Below are 22,357 nucleotides of genomic sequence, written 5' to 3'. Positions count from 1 at the left end.
AATTTTTTTAAATCTTTTGACAGCCTTGTCAAAGGCAGTGTCATTTTAGTATTATTTATATACTATTGTAAGATTCAGTACCTGGTATTTTATATACCACATAGCACTTTGTAATATTATGAATTAACTTTTTTTTTAAAAAATATATCTTCAGTTTTTATTTCATTTTAGTTTAGATTTAGTTTTGCACTTTTGTCATTTTCTTATTTATATACTATATAAGATTTAGTACCTGGTATTTTATATACCACATAGCACTTTGTAATATTTTGAATGAGCTTTAATATATATATATATATATATATATATATATATATATATATATATATATATATATATATATATATATATATATATATATATTGTAGATATATATTGTAGATATATATAGATATATATATATAATTTTTTTTTGGTAGGTTTTGCTTGTAACTGATGCTTTTTAAGCTTGGCTTTTTAAGTGAAGTCATACTTATTTGTTTTTGATTTTAAAAAAAACATTCTCCTTTCCAACATGTCAGAAATTTGACAAACATGTTTTGATTGGCTCGCTTTATCAGATCGCTTTGCTCTCAGTTTGATTAGCTTTGGCCTTCATTCACATAAATTGCTATTGGAATCAATACTAAATCTCCTGTTAGCTAAACAGCCTGCTAATCTCTTCACATTCACTAAAGCATGCTTCGTGTTTAAACACCCATAATCCATCTGGACTCAGCCAGGATTCAGTGTTTTCATCCACAGAGGAGCTTAACTCTGTATCACTGCTCCGGCACAAATGTCAAAACCACAAAATCACCCTGAGCGCCTTTATTCTGACACTACAACCAGATGGCTAGCATTGCAATCATGCTAATATTGGACCCAACACACAAACATGGTCGCCTCCGCCCAATCCCTACATGATGGGATTATTTACATCAGAGTAAGAGAGATCAGCCACAGAGCAGAAAAAGTAGTTACAGAAGGAGATTCTACATAGATTCAATTCTCAACGATCGGCGATGTTCATTTAACATTGTCTGTAAGCAGCTCAATCATGGCATCTGAACAGAGGGAGATTCTGAAGATAAACTGATTCAATTTGCTGCCATAGCAAACGCTGTCTCTGTTTCACATCTGATAGCGCCTCAGCTTCCCAATCTGCGACAAATGCACTTTACAGGGAACGGTGCATACTGAATAAGTTCCCTTTTTGTAAATACAGAGCATTATGGCTTTCATTTTTATGTGGAGCATCAGCATAACACTTCATTAGCATAATATAATGGGGAAAGAAAGCAAACAAACACAATAGGACTAATAAAAATAAATAAACAACTAATTTTTTTTTACTTTTACTAGTAATTACGACTTTTTTTCACAATTGCCTTTTTTTTCCTCATAATTGCCACTTTTATATCTGGCAATTGGCTTTTTTATCCTTATAATTTTGACATTATATCTCACAATTGGTCTTTTTTCTTGTAATTGTGACTTTTTATATCTTACGATACCAGCTTTTTCTCATAATTGTCATTTTATGTTATAATCAACACTTTTTCACAGAATTGCGACTATATAGCTCACAATTGGCATTTTTGTTTTCGGAATTATGACTTTATATCTCATAATATCTGCTTTTTACTCATAATTTTACATATTTTATATACCACACCTGATGTTTTTTTTCTAGTAATTGCGAGTAATCTCATAGTGTGACTAACTTACTTTTGACGCTTTTTATATCTGATTTTATTTCACAACTAGAATTTTTTTCCTCATAATTGGGATTTTATATCTCCCAATCTGACTTTACATTTCACAAATGGCATTTTTTCTTATTGCAACTTTATATCTCACAATTGCTGCTTTTTCTCATAATTGTCACATTATATTTCATAATCAATGTTTTTTTCACATAATTGTGACTGTATTTCACAATATTTTTTTTTTTTCTAGTATTGACCATTTCATAATTGCTGCTTTTTTTTCTTCACATAACTGCCATTTTATTTCTGGCAATCTAACTTAATATCTCACATTTGACTTTTTTCTTGTATTTGTGATTTTATACTGTGTATCACAACTGCTACTTTCCCCGATGTGACTTTATTTCTGTGATTGGGGTAATGTTTCAAGAACGAGTCCCGCCCACCTGGAGTTACATTCCTTATCACAGCGTTAAAATGACCTGCGTGACCAGATGAACTGGATTTCATGAATGTGATTCTTTTTCAGCAGTCAGTCAGAGTGTCCGTTTATTGAGAGGCATGTCAATGAATTTTGATGTAACATGCCAAAAAATCTCTGCTGTAGAAAAGTGAGAGAGAGATAGAAAGCAAAAGAAGGAGAGATAATCCATTTTAGTAAAGGACCAGCAGGCACAGTCAGGCTCAGGTGTGATGGGGACAGAACGGGCACACGCACGCACACACACACACACACGCGACAATGCTAGAGGCTTTGCATGGCAATAGAGCAGGTGTGTGTGTGATGATAAAGGGAGTGATGGAGAGAGATATACATTGTGTCAGGTCCAATACCTTCATATTTTTGATTGTGTAAGATATTTATCTGCCTGCTACACATCAGTAGCTATTAACATCATTTATAAATCACCAAACAAGCTGGTTCCTGTCAAATGTAATGCAGTGTTTCGGTGTGTGTGATTCAGGCACACATGCAGCCCTTAATTGTATAATGATTTTATGTCCTGTGATGAATCTAGAGCGGCTCTAAACAGTCAAAGAACAATTAAATTAAGGCAACAGCTATTTACACTAAATCTAAAATACATACAGTACCTTTTTTTTTTTTTTTTTTGCAAGGATGATTAAGTTGATCAAAAATGAAAAAAAAAAAAGGATTTATAAATGTTACATTTCAATTAAATGCCATTCTATTGACCAAAGAATCCTGTATCAGTTTCCATAAAAATATTAAGCAGCACAGCTGTTTTAAACATTGATAATAACGAGAAATGTTTCTTGAGCAGAACAATAAGCAGACTGCTGAACATTAAGCTTTACCATCACAGGAATAAATTACACTTTAAAATAGAAAAAAGTTATTTTAAACCGGAATAATATTTATCACTAATTCAGCATGTATTTGTGGTTTAAACATGGATATGGCTAGTCAAAAATGTGTAATATCAGATGTTTGATAAACTCTTCTCTTCTTCCTGCAGAGATTATGAATGATGTCATCAAGAAGGTGAAGAAGAAGGGAGAATGGAAGGTAAGAGAAATTCAATAACCCCATCACCATAGCAACCACTCTATCCTTATGTCACCACACCACAGTTTTAATCTTTCATTGAGTCCCTGAGCCGCAGACAGGAAATCAGTGTGAATAATTAAGCCCAAACTATTTCATCCATCCTGTTCTGCCTGTATCACACCACATGCATATTTATTTTGGTGCCCATATTAATAAATAAGTTTTCACACTGCCTGCATTAGCATAAGCAACGGATCTTTCTGTTGCAGTAATGTGTGTTTCTGAGACTCTCTCATTATTTCTGCTCTCTGTTTTTCTCTGTAGGCTTTGATTGTGGACCAGCTCAGCATGAGGATGCTGTCCTCTTGCTGCAAAATGACTGATATCATGACAGAGGGTATCACTAGTAAGTCAATCCTCAGTTTTTGACCTCAAATTAAGTCCAAAGTTCACCTTTGCTGCTAACAAGAAATCTATGGCTCATGGGACACAAAAACAATAAATATATAATCTCAATTCAGAACTGATCTTTAAACCTCATACCGTCATATAAATGCTGGAAAATGGTGGCCAGATGGAAATAAACGTCTCATATCAACAACCCACACATACGTCTATGAGATGTCTGCAAAAGAACAGATTTGGAAAGAATCGCATTAAATTTAATTTAGCAATAGGTTACAACATGTTCGTTTTCAGTTATCTGCCAAGGCAACATTTCAAATATTTCAAGTTAATGTTTTTCATCTAATATTTATATTTTATTTCATTTCATTTCATTTTTGTTTAACCAAAAGGTTAATGAGTATAACCCTGTATCAGAGAAGCTGCTTCTGTGACCGACTTGCTGTTTCTGCTTTTATCTCTGCAGTTGTTGAAGACATTAATAAGCGAAGAGAGCCTCTCCCTTCATTGGAGGCCATTTACCTGATCACCCCAACTGAGAAGGTACTCAAACACACTAATTTTAGAAGATGCTAATAAAGCAAAATAACAACTCCAGTGTAGACTTTGGTTTTGCAGCGTGGAGGCGGAACCTTCACACTGTACACACTAAACATATGTCACTCACTAACACATATATACTGTATATACACACACAGTATTTACACAGCCTACACAAACAGCCTGCAACTCTTGTTATTTCTACAGGCCATTTTGGTTACTATAACAACACAAAACACAGACACAGTCTTATATAAAGCTTGTTGTATTTCTCTTACCAGTCTGTGCAGACTCTCGTCAATGACTTCAAAGATCCCCATTCAGCGAGATATAAAGCGGCTCATGTATTCTTCACTGACTGTGAGTATCTGAGGGTACTCCACTGTACTTCAAGCGCGCTGGAAGCATAATACACACTGCAGTATTAATGGGACCTCACTCAAAACTAGACTACTACACAAACAATCAGCAAGACAATGTTTTTAATGAATTTTACTTAAACACAATGCTATGTAACATTAGATATGTGATCCAGTGAATTAAATGACAGATATGAATGAATAAGCTTTCCTACTAATATAAATGAACTGAATTATTTTGTAGATAATCAAAAAGTAATGTGCTGATACAATTAAGTCTTGGTTACAAAAATAAATAAAAAGGAAATAAAATACAATTTTAAATGGGAAATATATAAAATAAAAAAAATAAATGAACTTAATAATGAACAACATTAATACATAAATTAAAACTGCATCCATGAGAAGAAAATAAAATAAATGTAAAAGTGTAAATAAGCAATACATTTTGCAGCTGATACATTTTGCATATTTTTTACATTAAAGTGTGAATATATATATGTGTGTGTGTGTGTGTGTATATGTGTGTGTGTGTGTGTATATATATATATATATATATATATATATATATATATATATATATATATATATATATATATATATATATATATATACACACACACACACATCTATATATGTGCACTTAACATATATAGACAAAAAATTTAAACTGCATCCATGAGAAGAAGAGAGAATAATAAAATAATATTTTGCAGCTGATAAATTTTGGATATATTTTTGACATTAAATTGTGTGTGTGTGTATATGTGTGTATGTATATGCACACACAGTATATATTATTTTATATACATTTAAAAAAATATTTTGTATATAAAAGTGTAAATATGCAATAAATATTACTGCTGATTTTATTGGAGATTTTATTGCAGAAATATTGCAGCTGATTTTGGATATATTGTTTTACATTTAATTTCAGATATTTATATCTATATCTATGTAAAATAGTGTAAGTGACATATTTTGTCAAAACTTCAATAAACTGCTGTCACTGCTCAAAATGTTGTCAACTACCCGTGTTTTTTTTTTTTTTCCAGCTTGCCCGGACCCCCTGTTTAATGATGTGGTGAAGAGCCGTGCCTCCAAAACCATTAAAACCCTAAATGAGATCAACATCGCCTTCCTGCCCTATGAGTCCCAGGTGAGCCATTTCAGGAGGGGAGAGGACGAGAGAGATAAAAATATATAGGAATAATGACTATCCGTATAGAGAACGATCCAGAAACAACTCAGTGAATGCAGAAATAGAGTGTTCCAGAACAGCTCTGAGGCTGGGGGGATGCAGTCTGGCCCACAATGCCTTGCTGCTTTGGCTGTCTGCTATGATTAATTCAGTGGAGTCAGAGGAGCAGTGCGTTTCTGCTGGCGTGATGCTGCAGCTCAGTGCTCGCAGGCCTGCCTCGTTCAGCATCATGTAATTGGCTGACGCAGCATCCACAGAGCGCCTCGGCCAATCAGAGAATGTTATGAGAGGGAACAAGCATCAAGGGGAACCCATCTGCTGAACAGAAGGATAGTCATGTGACCCTGTGTGTGCCGATAGGGGGTGGGGAGGGGTGGTTGTGAAGACCTATAGACTGCCTGACACAGTCAGAGATTCAGCCACAGGAAACACAAAGGCAGGAAGGAAAGGAATGAAAGCACAGACTGGAGACAACTCCAAGCTCATCCCTCAGACGAGATTGGAAACAGGAAGAGGGAACACATTTTGTGGCATTCCGTCACAGGTGTTTAGCATGTGACATGCATACAAAATCTTAAAAAATTTTTTTATTTATAGAATAAAATTAATTTAGAGAATTAATGCTTTTATTTAGTAAGAATGCATTATATTCATCAAAAGTGACAGTAAAGGCATTTATAATGTTTCAAAAGATTTCTATTTATAAATATATGCTATTCTTTTGGACGTTCTATTCAAAGGAAAAAAATGTTTCTTGAGCAACAAATCAGCATATCAGAATTATTTCTGAAGGATCATATTACACTGAAATGATGCTGAAAATTCAGCTTTGACATCAAAGGAATAAATTACATTTTAAAATATCAAAACAGAAAACACTTATTTTAAATTAACAATATTAGTTTTTACTATATTTTTAATCAAATAAGTTCATCCTTGGTGAGCATGAGACTTCTATATATAATAGCAAATAATAAAACTTTTAAAATATATTCTGAAAATATAAGATGCATTATTTATTACCATTTACAATTTATTCGTTTTTTTCTGTGTTTTTTGTTTTTTCTATGCAACTTCTCACTGAGACTGCCTAGCATGGTCTATTATAGTGATATACTATTTTAGATCAGTGTTATTTTTGTATAATTGAAATAAAATTATAGTTATATATATATATATATATATATATATATATATATATATATATATATATATATATATATATATATATATATGTGTGTGTGTATATTTATATATATATTCCATTTTAATTGTAAACTTTGTCATTTTGTGTTGTCATTTTAGTAGTTTTTGTTTTGTATCTATGTTGTCTATGTAGTTTTCATTAATTTTTATTTCCAGTTTTAGTTATTTTATTACATCCAGTTAAACTAAATCAAAATGAGAGATGTTGCCTTGTCAACTTACTGAAATAAAAAGGTTTTATTTTCTTTCACTTAATGTTTATTTCAAGTAACACAATTTCTTTTATGGTTTTAAAATTAGGCCCAATCCCAATTCTATTTTATTAATAACGGTTTAAATACTGAATCGCTACATTATATTTTCCAGCAACGAGAGGATAAAATCGCTGTTTTTGAAGTAAATTCACTCGTCGCAAAGAGAGACGCAAAGAAGCCCTCTCTCGCTCTCTCTCTCTCTCGAATTGGCAATAGGTATTTGAGAAAAAAAAGTTTAGCGAAATCTAATTATTGGGGGGACTAGCCCCCCTCAATGTCTATGGTGGTGATATCCCTGGTCAGTCATGTAAATATTGCAGTCTGTAATGATATGACATTAGCAAATTTGAGCTATTTTTGGCAAACATTTCTTTGAATAACATGACTGTAAACATGAACTCACGATTGAATGTAACATACAAATTATTACTTTTCATTAAACTCTTTATTAATGCCAGAAATGCTTACATTTATGTGTCTTCTTGTTCGCTCGGGCAGCCATGTTGACGCTGTAGCCGGTTCACACTGAGATAATTCATACCCCTTCATTTGTAGTGTGGTCTTGAAAAATCTTCGTTTGAAGGGCTAGCTGGCCCTTCCCCTACCCCTCCAACCAAAAGAGAATCGAGGGAAAAGGGATGGCCTAAAGAGTAGAAATGGGATTGGGCCTTAGCCTCAGTTGTACTCCACTATAATAAACTGTTTTAGATAAACCCCTATATGGCACAGATGCAAAACACCAGCTGATCACATTCCCTGTCCACATTATCGCTTTATCAGTAACGAGTATGAATGTGTGTTTAGGTGTTCTCCTTGGACAACCCTGATGCCTTCCAGAGTTTCTACAGCCCTCATAAGACACTGCTGAAGAACTCTGTGATGGAACGGTTGGCAGAGCAGCTGGCAACACTGTGTGCCACTCTGAAGGAATACCCTGCCGTCCGATACCGAGGGTAAGGCACGAAGAGCCATAATGGAACTGAAGTGAAGTGAAATGCTGGTGACCCATACTCGGAATTTAACTCTGCATTTAACCCATCCAACGTGCACACTCACAGCAGTGAACACACACACACCGTTAACACACACACCTGGAGCAGTGGGCAGCCATTTATGCTGCGGCGCCCGGGGAGCAGTTGGGGGTTCGGTGCCTTATTGATGGTGGAGAGAGCGCTGGACATTCATTCCCCCCACCTACAATCCCTGCCAGCCCGAGACTCGAACCCACAACCTTTGGATTACGAGGCCAACTCTCTAACCATTAGGCCACGACTTCCCACGATTTTATAACTGATCTATTCCTGACGGTGCCGTTTCACATCATACAATCATATTTATCCATTGTACACACACTTACAGCAGGAACTAGTGTAGAAGACAGATGCCCAGTCATCTCTGGATCAGATTGCAGGAAGTGGCTGCTCGTCAGGATCAACAGAGCTGTCTCATGTTCTGTCTCTCTGCTCTAATACTCTGATTTTCTCTGCACAGGGAGTATAAAGATAACGCCACTCTGGCTCAGTTGCTTCAGGACAAACTGGACGCCTACAAGGCAGATGATCCCACAATGGGGGAGGTGAGAGGCACATCTCAGTTACTGCACTCCCGGGAGAGAGAGAGAGGAGTTAATACATATGAATATGCTAGAAGAAGGGGTACATCAGGGGGAACATAAGCAGCTTTCAGCAGGTTCTTGGAAAGATCTTGATTTTGTTAAACCCATAAAACAACAATTATACTTCAGAATATCAGGGCTGTCAAAGAAATCAAGCATGGAACCAATATTGAATCTTCACTGTCCTGGTCTTACTGTGGACAAATCACTGCATTGGATCCATGTTAATCAGAAAATGGCTTGTGCTAATCATGGAGCAATAGTAGATTTTTAGGTTTTTTATTTTTTAATCTCTCTGCAGGGTCCAGACAAGGCTCGCTCTCAGCTCATTATTCTGGACCGAGGTTTCGACCCAGTCTCTCCTGTCCTGCACGAGCTCACCTTCCAGGCTATGGCATATGACCTGCTGCCCATCGAGAATGATGTCTACAAGTGAGTGAATATATTTAAACTTATTTTATAATATTTACTGGAATAAATGTTTATATTATGATATGATATTATATAAATATAATATCATATAATACAATATAAAATAATAAAACATAATATGTAAATTATTTCAAATGTATATAAATAAATTTTATTTTTAAGTAATATTTACTAAAAGTGAGCTTATTTCATTATTATATGATATTATACAAATAGAATTTAATATAATAAAACAATTAAAATACACATATATATATATATATATATATATATATATTATTTAAAAACAGAAAATGTGCATTATGCATATGAATTATTTCAAAGGGATCATTATTAACAAATACTTTAGCTTGACCAAGGATGGTTTAAACTTATTTTTAAATAATATTTACTATATAAGATTATGAAATTGTATTGTTTTATATAAATATAATATAATACAATAATACAAAAATTCATATATGTTAATTATTTAAAATGTATATAAATAAACATTTCTTTTAAAATAATATTTACTAAGTTGATGATGATATTATAAATGTACTATCATATAATAAAATATGAAATAATTAAAATACACATAATATTTTAAATATTTAAAAACAGAAAATGTGCATTATGCATCTGAATTATTACAAAGGGATCATTAACAAATACTTTCATTATTTGACCATGGACAGTTATATAGAGTATAACACATATAATATAATAATATATAAGCATTTGTTTGATTTGTATCTGGTAGGTACGAGACCAGTGGGATAGGAGACTCCCGTGAGAAGGAAGTGCTACTGCATGAAGACGATGACCTCTGGGTGGCGCTACGGCACAAACATATTGCTGAGGTCTCACAGTGAGTAAAACCTTACATTTTTGGCCTTAAAGAGATAGTTTACCTTCAGTTGCTGGTTCCCATTGACTTGCATAGTGTTTTTTTTGTTCCTACTATGGAAGTCAATGGGGACCAGCAACTGAAGGTGCACTATCCCTCTCAGCTTTGTTTTTCCTGTGATATTCTGTCTGAAAATGGTGACATCCCTGTTCTCTCCCTCCCTTCTCATTTCCTTTGCTCACAGGGAGGTGACACGCTCCCTGAAGGAGTTTTCTGCTAGTAAACGGATGAATACTGCTGGAGAGAAGGTACGCTGGAGTCTGGCTGAGGGGGAGGGGTCTGGAGGAGAGAATAAATGAGGAGTAGAACAGAGAGAATAGTGTAGCGTGGGCGAAGGAGGATAGCCTGGCAGATGAGATTGCACTGGCAGCCGAATCCAAACCGTGATGGCTGACTCATGTGAAAGCACTCTGAGGCTACAGCAGGATTAGTATTGATTGACTTACTGACACAGCACAAGCCAATACACATAAACACACACATTTCTGCTGTGACATACTATACTTTATGGAATAGTGTATAGTCTCACAAACCATAACAGCTTTTATATTGCACCGTATCGGTGTCCCTAATTTGGCCTACTGGATCTGAGACATGTCTTGACGCAGCATCTGACCTCTGTTTTGCTTTCCTTTCTGAGAAAGTCCTGTGTTTCTTCCAGACCACCATGAGGGACCTGTCTCAAATGCTGAAGAAGATGCCGCAGTACCAGAAAGAGCTCAGCAAGGTGAGAGAGGTCCAAACACATGTGCAGTCAGCCAAATGAGACATTGCAATATTTACCTCATTGACCCTTAAAATCTCTGCCCCTTTAGTACTCGACCCATCTGCAGCTGGCCGAGGACTGCATGAAGAACTACCAGGGAACCGTGGACAAGCTGTGCCGTGTAGAGCAGGTATAACAGCACCACAGACAGCACTGCTAAATTTAAGAGAAAAAGCATTGCGTATTCACCAGAGTTTCACTAATTATGTTTCACACAATGATTTTAACATTCACAAAATCTGATATTATTATTTATAATATGAGGTTGATTGCAATTTTTGGTACAATACAATATTTATTATATTCAAAACAAGTGCTAAAAATGTTCTTAAAATATTTGCCTTAAAATTATTTTATTTATTTTATATATATATATATATATATATATATATATATATATAAAATTACAAGTAAAAGCCAATTATTGAAATTTAAAATTTTATTTTGTTGTCTTAATATCACACTCAGTGTTGTTGATTGTTGCCATAGATGACAAAAATCAGGGATTTGAAATGTATTTTGTTTTACAGTTTTTTTCAATTGCTAACAAGCGTTTATCAATACTTAAGAGTTTAGAAAAAGTACTTTAACACAGCAACACACTTACATCACACAGTTAGCCAAATAGTTAATTTTCTGGGTAAAACCACATTTTGTTAAATAAATACAAACTATACATTTCAAAATGATGAATAGCTTTTTCTTCATATATTAACTCTATCAAAACACAGCAAGCCCGATTCAAAATAGAGTCATTCGGTCAAAACATTAGCACTGGTTTTCTATCCAACTCAGGAACACGAGGTCAATTCTAGTGCATAGAATCAGAATCAGAAAGAGCTTTATTGCCAAGTGTGTTTGCACACACAAGGAATTTGTCTTGGTGTTATGAGCTTCCAGTACAGAAAGTACAAACATAGTGCAGAAAACATATAATTAAGGTGATAAAGAACACTAATGAAGAGAATATACAATAATTAAGAATAACAATAGTAATAAAAATAAAAATATACAGAAAAGAGACATGACCATAGACAGAACTGTGAATGTGCATGTGTCCTATGTACAGATGAAGGTTTGATGAGTTATTTACAGATGTACAGTACCGGGGTGTGTTATGTGTTGTTCAGGTGGGATACGGCCTGGGGGAAAAAACTGTTCTTGTGTCTGGCTGTTCTGGTGCTCAGTGATCTGTAGCGCCGGCCAGAGGGCAACAGTACAAAGAGAGAGTGAGCTGGGTGTGAGGGGTCCAGAGTGACTTTCTTAGCCCTTTTCCTCACTCTGGAGGTTAAAGTTCTTGGAGGCTGGGCAGAGGGGCACCGATAATTCTCTCAGCAGTCCTAACTGTCCGTTGTAGTCTTCTGATGTCTGTTTTGGTAGCTGAACCAAACCAAACAGTTATAGAAGAACATAGGACAGACTCGATGATTGCAGAGTAGAACTGTTTCAGCAGCTCCTGAGGCAGGTTGAACTTCCTTAGCTGGCGGAGGAAATACAGCCTCTGCTGGGCCTTTTTCGCAATAGAGTCAATGTGATTGTCCCACTTCAGGTCCTGGGAGATGGTGGTTCCCAGGAATCTGAATGACTCTACTGAAGTCACAGTGCTGTTCATGATGGTGAGTGGGGGGAGAGCAGGGGGGTTTCTCCTGAAGTCCACTATCATCTCCACAGTTTTGAGCGTGTTCAGCTCCAGGTTGTTAAGACTGCACCAGACAGCCAGCTGCTCAACTTCCTGTCTGTAAGCAGACTCGTCACCGTCCTTGATGAGGCCTATGACTGTAGTGTCGTCCGCAAACTTCAGGAGCTTGACAGAGGGGTCCTTTGATGTGCAGTCATTCGTGTAGAGGGAGAAGAGCAGTGGGGAGAGAACGCAACCCTGAGGGGCGCCAGTGCTGATGGTGAGAGTCCTTGATGTAAGTTTTCCCAGCCTCACTAGCTGCTGCCTGTCTGTCAGGAAGCTGGTGATCCACTGACAGATGGAGGAGGGCACAGAGAGCTGTCTCAGTTTGTCTGAGAGAAGGTCAGGTATGATGGTATTGAAGGCCGAGCTGAAGTCCACAAATAAGATCCTTGCATAATTCCCAGGTTTGTCGAGGTGTTGCAGGATGTAATGCAGTCCCATATTGACAGCGTCATCCACAGACCTGTTTGCTCTATAGGCAAACTGAAGAGGATCCAGCAAGGGTCTAGTGATGTCCTTCAGGTAGGCCAGGACCAGTCTCTCAAGTGACTTCATGACCACAGACGTGAGTGCGACAGATCTGTAGTCATTAAGTCCAGTGATTTTGGGCTTTGGGGACGGGAATGATGGTGGAGCGTTTGAAGCAGCAGGGAACTTCACACAGCTCCAGAGATCTGTTGAAGATTTGTGTAAAGATGGGGGCCAATTGGTCAGCACAGACTTTTAGACAGGCAGGTGAAATACCGTCTGGTCCTGAAGCTTTCCTAGATTTCTGTTTTCTGAAGACCCGGTTCACATCCTCTACACAGACTTTAAACGCAGGTAGAATGGTGGGGGAGGGAGTAAGGGGGGTTGCAGGGGGGGAAGGTGAATGTGTGAAGTGCAGATCAGAGCGGGTGCTGGGTGTCAGTCTGGCCTTTTCAAATCTGCAGTAAAACACATTGAGATCGTCAGCCAGTTGTTGATTCTCCACAGACTGTGGGGGTGGTGTCTTGTACATGGTGATGTTCCTCAGACCAGTCCATACTGACACCGGATCGTTGGCTGAAAGTTCTTTTTTCAACTTCTCAGCGTAGTTCTTTTTAGCCACTCTGATCTCATTTGTTAGTCTGTTCCTGGCCTGGTTATACAAGATTTTATCCCCACTTCTGTAAGCATCCTCTTTGGCCTGACGAAGCTGTTTGAGTTTCCCAGTAAACCACGGTTTATCATTATTGAATGATAAGAATGTCCTGGTGGGGATGCATATATCCTCACAGAAACTGATATATGATGTTACAGTCTCTGTGAGTTAATCCAGATCGGTGGCAGCGGCTTCAAAAACACTCCAATCAGTGAGGTCAAAACAAGCTTTTAAATCTTGCTCTGCTTCATTAGTCCATCTCTTAACAGTTCTTAATACAGGCTTAGAAGATTTGAGTTTTTGCCTATAGGTCGGTGTGAGATGAACCAAACAGTGATCAGAGAGCCCCAGAGCTGCCCGTGGGACAGAGTGATATGCATCTTTAATTATTGTGTAACAATGATCCAATATATTACTGTCTCTGGTGGGACATGTAATGTGCTGTCTGTATTTTGGCAGTTCACGGGAGAGATTTGCTTTATTAAAATCTCCAAGAATGATTAAAAAAAGAGTCCGGGTACCTTTGCTCTGTTTCAGATATTTGTTCGGCCAGCTGTTGCATCGCGGCGCTCAAGCACGCGTCCGGAGGCACGTACACATTCACGAGAATGAAGGAGGAAAACTCTCGGGGTGAATAGAACGGCTTACAGTTTATGAAGAAGGCCTCCAAATTAGGAGAACACATCTTCTTCAGAGTTGTTACATCTGAACACCAACCTTCATTTATGTAGAAACATAGTCCACCACCTCTCGTTTTCCCCGTTAGCTCCGTGATGCGGTCTGATCTGAACAGCTGATATCCCGGCAAATGAAGCATATTATCCGGGATGTTTTCACTCAGCCAGGTTTCAGTGAAGCACAATGCAGCAGAGTTTGAAAAGTCCTTATTTGTGTGGGTGAGGAGAAGTAGTTCATCCATTTTGTTAGGAAGGGATCGGAGATTCGCTAGATGAATGCTTGGGAGCGCAGTTCGGAAGCCGCGTTCGCGGAGTTTAACCAGCGCGCCGGCGCGCTTCCCTCTTTTCCATCCAACAAAGCGTCTGAATAATCAAAAACCGGAAAAAAATTGTCCGGTGTGTGTTGCCTTATGTCCAGTAGTTCGTCTCTGGTAAAACTGACAGTAAGAGAATGACTAAACACAGAACAAACAAACAAAAACAACAAAAGTACGGGAGCGTTCCACACCACAGCAGCCATACTTGGCGCCATCTTGACCTTGATTGAGAGACTGTCAAAATGCTAACAATTAATGGCATTACAAAAACTGCATTACTTATCATGTCTCAGTTTGACCTGTATAGAACATACAACATGAGATCCATTAAAAAATATAACAACAACCACAATAATAATTCAGCCAGCAAGTTCATTTTTGTGTGTGTCAGTGGATTCATGTGTACAGCATAGTGAAGGATCATCAGTACTTTATGGAATGTTAAAGAAAAGTGACAATTGCAGCAGTAAAGGCTTTACTGGTAAAATTAAATTGCTGTCAGTGATTTAAAAAAAAATTAAATTAATGTACAGATATGTTATTTACAAGTGTGCAGGTCACAAATGAACAATTTTCGGTTTTCTCTGTATAAATGTGCCAGTTATGATGGACAATGCATTATGAATGTTTTACAATTGTTCAGGCTGAATATAGCCTGCGTAAAGAAACTGTTCTCGTGCCTGGCTGTTCTGGTGGTTGGTATCGCTGACCAGAAGGCAACAGTTCAAAGAGAGTGTGGGCAGGGTGTGTGGGGTCCAAAGTGATTTTCCAAAGCCCTTTTCCTCACTCTGGGGGGCACAAATATTCCTCTCAGCAGTCCTGACTGTCTGCTGTAGTCTCTTGATGTCTGATTTGGTAGCTGAACCAAACCAGACAGTCCTGGTCCAACTACTCCTCTCCCTGGTCCAACCAGTCCTTTTCCTCATTCCAACTATTCCTCTCCCTCGTCCAACATATACATACACATATATACATACATACACATAATATTGTTAATTGTTGGCATAAAGATCCTGATTTCATTTTTTTTCAGATGTTATTTTGTAATTTGATTAATTAATTTGACTGTAATAGGACTAAACAGTGCTATAATCATCCATCCCTCCTCCGTTTTTGACTTCTAGTAGATAAAAAATAAATTTTTCATGGGCTGTTCATTCTATTTCTATGGTGTAGGCTGAAAGCCACCAAAGCAAGTGGTGGCGGGGAGGGAAGTGTAACACAGGAGCTGCTCAGAAAAGTTACCCACTAGGTCACTATTTATTTTCAATGAGGGGGTGAGCAGAGCGGCGAACAGGTGCAATGAAACTGCCAAAATGAGCGATAGAGTATGGAGTACGTCTCTAAAAGCTGTGTGCCAAGAACGCTACAAACTTGTCTATATCACCTTTACCAGGATCCACCTCTGATGAAATTAATCTAGCTGATAATGAAGGACAAACCACGGTCTCAGAAAGCATCATATCATTTTAGGTTTTATTGCTTCCAGTGTGCTAAGCATAATTTATGAAGCGCGCTCTGTCACCCGCCAGGATCTCGCTATGGGAACAGACGCAGAGGGCGAAAAGATTAAAGACCCCATGAGGGCCATCGTGCCAATCTTGCTGGACGCCAACGTCACCACCTACGACAAGATCCGCATCATCCTCCTCTACATTTTCCTGAAGAACGGTTGGAGAGTCTTTGGCAGCCATTTTATACCTCAATTTGTTTCTCAATCCCCAGATCAGCCATTTTGTAACGTGTCTTCCTGTGTTGCAAAACAGGGATCACAGAGGAGAACCTTAACAAGCTGATTCAACACGCCCAGATCCCTCCTGAGGACAGTGAGATCATCACCAATATGGCTCATCTGGGTGTCCCAATCATCACGGATGTACGCTGTCTGATTTGCGTCCCAAGCAATGATTAAGTCTCCTCGGCTGTTAAAGCAGTTTCTCTGACCTGCCATTTTGTTTCTGTATGCTGCAGTCTACTCTCCGCAGAGGCAAGAAGCTCGATCGTAAGGAGCGTGTGAGCGAGCAGACCTACCAGCTTTCTCGCTGGACCCCACTCGTCAAGGACATCATGGAGGTCAGTCCTGATTTACAGAATTTGACTGAGCAACTGTGTGTAAATGTGTGGTCTTACTTTGTTTGTCAATGTTGTTGCAGGATGCTATCGAGGAGAAGCTGGACACCAAACATTATCCGTACATCTCCACACGCTCGTCCTCTTCCTTCAGCACTTCTGCAGTCAGGTACACACACCCACCGAATCTGATTGTTAGGCTTCCTTTCAAATAATGGGGAATTTGAATTGGCCACTCCTATAGGATGTTCAAATGGAATGACAGGAAGAGGAATTTACTAAACTGCAAAAAAAAAAAAAGCAAATTATGAATAAAATGAGTATTCATCTATTTTGAAGACTTAATGAATTAGCGATATATAAGAGCATTCAGGGTTCTTTTACCATGTTCCATAAAATAAGTAAAAAAAAAAAAAGAATTATTAACAAATACCTAAATAAAAGAGCAATGTATAATAAAACATTATAATAAAAATACATTATTTACATGTTTATTATCATCTGTTTCTGGTAATACCTTATATGATGTATATATTATGTTTATAGAAATTTGTGTATCAGCCAACACATTAATTTTTAGCATTTTAATTTTATTGTTGTACAATAAGGTTCAACATTAGTTAACAACATTAGATAACACACTAACAATACAAAATTATTCATCTTAGTTAAATGTTCATTTCAACATTTACTTATACATAATTAAAATGTTAATATTATTTAATTGACAGTTGTATTTGTATTAACTAACCTTAAAGATGAATACATTCTGTAACAAATGTATTGCTCATCCAAAAATGAAAGTTCTGCCATCATTTACTCAAGTCGTTCGTATGAATTTCTTTCTTCTGTTGAACACAAAAGAAGATATTTTGAAGAATGTTGGTAGCTACAGTAAGAAGTTGCTGGTAGCCATTGATTTTCATAGTATTTTTCCATACTATGGAAGTAAATGGCTACCAGAGTAAACCAGATGATAAAAATCAATGTGTTTTTTGCCTGTAGTGTCTAGTCTTCAGTTGCCAAGTGAGGAAAGATATTGAGTAAAACAGTGCAGTCTCTAACAAATACCTTCAAATGACAGTGTTTTTCAGTCTTTCGGTTTGAAAAAGAAACTGCACCTTGAAGTTGACTTGCATTTGTGTGTTCTTTCCATGGCAGTGCTCGATATGGCCACTGGCACAAGAACAAAACCCCTGGAGAGTACCGTACAGGCCCTCGTATCATGGTCTTCATTATTGGGGGCGCGTCCTTTAGCGAGATGCGCTGTGCCTATGAGGTCACACAGGCTAATGGAAAATGGGAGGCCATCGTTGGTGAGTCTGCAGAGGATACTGCTAAAAGTCACTTTAAATTAAGCAACCACCCTTTAAAGCTTTAGATTGATATCTTTATATTATCTATACATGTGTTTTTGTCATATGTGTAAACAGACTGGCAAATCTGTCTTGTATATTTTTCTTGTGCTCTTGTCTTGTACGGTATTTTATGCCTGTCATGTTTTAACTGCTTTTAAATTGCAGTCGTGAGCCTCTGATGTGTTCATAAGTCTATGTTCGTAAGTTCTTTTGTGTGTGTGTCTTGTGTGCGTGTGATAAGGTTTATGTTTAAGATGTGCACTTGTGTTTAGAATTGTCTTTTAAACTTACTTTTAAGCCCTATGGCAGCCAAAACGAGTAGGTGTTCACCCTGCTCTTAAAGGAATACTTCACTCAAAAATGAAAATTTGCTTAAAATGTACTTATCCTCAGACCATCCATGATGTAGATGAGTTTGTTTCTTTATCTGAACAGATTTGGAGATGTTTAGCATTACATCATTTGTTCACCAATGGAACCTCTGTAATGAATGGGTGCCGTCAGAATGAGAGTCCAAACAGCTGATAAAGACATCACAATAATCCAGTCAAACAATTAATGTCTCATTAAGTGAAAGCTGCATGGTTGTAAGTATCAAATCCATCATTAAGAGGTTTTCAAAACGACGAAGATTGTGATGCTTTTACCAGCTGTTTAGATTCATTTTGACGGCACCCATTCACCTCAGAGGATCCAATGGTGAGTGAGTGATGTAATGCTAAATTTCACAAATTTATATCTTGGATTGCCTGAAGGTGAGCAATTTTAAATTTTTTGTGAACTATCCCTTTAAATTAAAATTCTGTCATTAATTACTCACCCTCATGTCGTTCCAAACCCATAATATGTTCGCTCATCTTCAGAACACAAATTAAGATGTTTTTGATTAAATCAGAGAGCTCACAGACCCTCCATAGACAGAAACGCAACTGAAATGTTCCCAGGTCCAAACACTGAGTAAATACAGCAGTAAAACGGTCCATGTGACATCAGTGGCTCAACTGACCCTACGAGAAAAAGCAAAAATAATTTACTCAGCCATTCTTCTCCGAGTTTCGTCTTCCGCCAGAGTGTATCACAACGCATACGCACGCTTTCTTTTAAGCGATTTCATCAAAAACATCTTAATTTGGGTTCAGAAGATGAACGAAGGTCTTACGGGTTTGGAACGACATGAGGGTGAGTAATTAATGACAGAATTTTCATTTTGGGGTGAACTAACCCTTTAAAGGAATTGAGAGTTCTCATTAAAAATACACAATTTTGGTCACTCTGTTGCTACAAATTACTGTCAATGGGAACGCCCCTTTAGAAGTGAATTTTAAAGTACAGTATCAGTCTGTTGTTTTCCAGAAGAAATTTGAGCATTGGTGGAATTGGGTGACTTGCACAATTTTGTCCAAGCATGAGGTCTTTTAGAGATGAACAATGCATCTGAAGGGCCTCAATGGGACAATTGGCTGTACTTCTAATTGTGAACATTCATGGAGTGAATATTTTTAGTTGATTGAAGGAGGCCTAACAGAGTCTTCCATTACTCATACGTCCACCCAGAGCTTCCAAAAATCTTTTTTTTTTTGTCGGGGTTCTAGGATGATATTTCTGAAACATCAAAATCTACAGATGGTGGAAATGGTATTTAACCCTCTTTTGTCCCCATAAAGATTAACGGTGGTGAAAGAACGTGAGGTGCGGTGCGGTGTGAGATTCATTCTGAGCGTGAAGCCACCTTTGTTCCTCCGCAGGTTCTACTCACACGCTCACCCCAACCAAATTTCTAATGGACCTGCGGCACCCCGACTTCCGAGAATCCACTAAGGTGTCCTTTGAGGACCCTGACCCCTCAGACGAGTGAGAGAGAGAGAAAGAGGGAAGGGTGGGAGAGAGAAATCACACTCTGACAAAGTAAAGGCAGCCAAACAAAGAAACCCTTTCTGAACCCCCACAGCACAAGGGCTTTCTTTTCTTGCTCCTGTTACCACACGCTACCGTTTTACTACGCCACCATGCCTCAGGGATGGGTGTCCGGCTCCTGCCTCCGATCTGCAAGTCTCACTCAGGCTCCGCCTTCTACTGGGACCAGCCAATATTGATCTGCTGAATGTTTTATTACAGAACTGCAGTGGGCGGAGCCTTTTTTGAGTGACAGATGCAGTAAGAGTCTTGACCCCATCCCTGTTGACCGCATCCTCTCAGTTGGGTGGATTAAACTGCATTCTCCTCACTATGCGCCTTTTAATTCAACGGAGTCTCCTCTTCCAACGAGGAAGGGCTTCCTCCATTTGCCCTCCCAAATATCATTAATTTTTAAAGCTTCATTTTCCCGCAGATTTAATCTACCCTTAAGACTCACCATATTCCGATTATTTCTGAATAACAATCCAAGACAATCACTCATATTAACTTTATTTTTCCCCCTCTGGAGAGGTAATTGATGCCAATTGCAGGATAATTTGGTTTTGTTTTTAATCTTGTTCCTCAAACTACTTCACATTACGTCTACATGACCAAGTGGCCGTCTGCAAAGAATAAATGTTCAAATTACTTCCGCCAGACAGTGACTGGCTCATTTCCTTCTTTAGAATTCTTCTGCAGATGCCAAAGCTTGAAATGTAGCCGTGTTCTTCAGATATGCTTTAGCACTAACGCTTTCCCCAAACACTAACATTTTTGAAACTAACTAGTTTGGGCCCTGGCTATGCCATTTTTGAGAAACCTTCATGTTATGCCTCAGGTGCTGTTTTTTGCATTAAAAATAACTTACTATACCATTAAACAGCTCATGGTAATCAATCAGTGCAATTTGTGGTTCGTGACTGGTACTTAAAAATAGAGGATGTTTTGAACAAGCTTAGCAACACTTTATATTACAACAATGTAATTCCTGTGCATGCTTGTGGTTACATTAAATGTTATGAATTGCTCATTGCAATTTGTTTAAAGCAGACTATTAGTTGTCTTTGCTCTTAAAGGAATGTTCTGGATTAAATACAAGTTTATGACATGCTCTCAATTACCACAGGAAATCATTTTAACTAATTTGGAAGAACTCGCGTTTGCAGTAATGCTCTTAAAATGGAAGTCTATGGGGGGCATTACATTGTAATAATAATCAAATACAGTGCGCACAGTTCTGAAAGTACAGCCATAAGACTTAAACATTATATGTATACCTTGTCTGTGTAAGATTATATACAATATTTTATTTCCCTTTTAAACCCTTTGGAATACCTTGCCCCATAGACTTCCATTGTAAGAGCATTACAGCACAATTTTGTCAAGGTTTGGACAAACAAATGGACGAGTCAAATAGTTTTCTGTGGTAATCATAGATGCTGTTGATCGAGATGAACTTGTATTGAACCTGGAATATTCCTGTAACCCAGCTACGAGCTTCTCCGAAGCATTATAAAGAGTAGATAACATTTATAAGCCAACAAATGCACACAAATGAGGTCCTGTAATACAAAGTGTCCTTTCAAATACCTTTACTGACTAAACCATTGTACAAGAATGATCATTGCTTAACCCTATCAAGTATCCATCACTCAAGTGTCAGGCTGCTAAAGCTATATCCCTTTTGATTTCCCCTTTTTCTGTTGGTTTTTCGTGTTCGTAAATGATCACACCATATGCAGTATGCCAGTCCTAACCCATACTGCAACATGAAACACTTCTTGACTGTTCCAGCCATTATTGAACAATAATATGGTTTGTTTTCATGGATTCTTTAGTTTAGACCCGCTCATCTAGTTGAAGAGCTACAAATCACATTGTGAATCTGATTAGCAAATCTGCGTGTTTGCATTTACTTGGCTCAGAAGATTATATCAGCTGTGGTCAGAGCCAGGCAATTTAGCTGTATGTTCAAAGCGGAGCATGCAACTACACATTCAGTTCTACTCGTTCAGCAATGTAAGATACATTTGCCTCTTTCTGTAGGCAACCCTCACTGGTTTTTAAGTGAATATGACACTCATTATCGACACTCAGTAGCGTTTTTTAATCATTTGATCTTTTTATTGCATTACAAGTAGTGGGAACATGCAGCTTTGCTAAAAATATTGTAGAATAGGCATTTGTTCCACAGGGCACCAAAAATCTATATTATATTCTATATTATATCAGTGCATACCCAGATTTTTCTTTTTTTTTTAGATGACCCTGTGGCACAAATGCTTTTGGATAGTTTGAATGTACAGTATTTGTGATGTGTTAGAATTGTGTCTTCAGCTAAATATCTAATCAAATTTAAAT

General features: G+C 37.5%; 1 protein-coding gene across 2 annotated transcripts in view; it reads left to right on the top strand.

Annotated features, from left to right (window-relative positions):
* Positions 1-22,357, top strand: part of LOC306862305 (syntaxin-binding protein 1) — a 32,597-nt gene that overhangs the window by 9,339 nt on the left and 901 nt on the right. The window contains exons 2-19 of one of the 2 annotated variants that reach the window (XM_079405048.1): positions 3,173-3,222; positions 3,529-3,610; positions 4,076-4,152; positions 4,431-4,509; positions 5,564-5,667; positions 7,974-8,122; positions 8,661-8,745; positions 9,086-9,216; positions 9,962-10,069; positions 10,293-10,356; positions 10,770-10,835; positions 10,924-11,004; positions 16,205-16,343; positions 16,439-16,548; positions 16,644-16,745; positions 16,826-16,911; positions 17,904-18,058; positions 19,846-20,005. In XM_079405048.1, the coding sequence (XP_079261174.1) occupies positions 3,173-3,222; positions 3,529-3,610; positions 4,076-4,152; positions 4,431-4,509; positions 5,564-5,667; positions 7,974-8,122; positions 8,661-8,745; positions 9,086-9,216; positions 9,962-10,069; positions 10,293-10,356; positions 10,770-10,835; positions 10,924-11,004; positions 16,205-16,343; positions 16,439-16,548; positions 16,644-16,745; positions 16,826-16,911; positions 17,904-18,058; positions 19,846-19,955 (1,778 nt within the window). In that variant the 3' untranslated portion in view covers positions 19,956-20,005. Of the gene's footprint in view, positions 1-3,172; positions 3,223-3,528; positions 3,611-4,075; positions 4,153-4,430; positions 4,510-5,563; positions 5,668-7,973; positions 8,123-8,660; positions 8,746-9,085; positions 9,217-9,961; positions 10,070-10,292; positions 10,357-10,769; positions 10,836-10,923; positions 11,005-16,204; positions 16,344-16,438; positions 16,549-16,643; positions 16,746-16,825; positions 16,912-17,903; positions 18,059-19,845; positions 20,006-22,357 lie in introns of those variants that run through there. The other variant, XM_079405049.1, reaches the window with a different exon arrangement.

Source organism: Barbus barbus (assembly GCF_936440315.1).
Source record: "Barbus barbus genome assembly, chromosome: 43".
Lineage (NCBI taxonomy): Eukaryota > Metazoa > Chordata > Actinopteri > Cypriniformes > Cyprinidae > Barbus > Barbus barbus.
The sequence above is the reverse complement of the archived record's forward strand: the minus strand, read 5'-3'. Positions and strand labels throughout refer to the sequence as shown.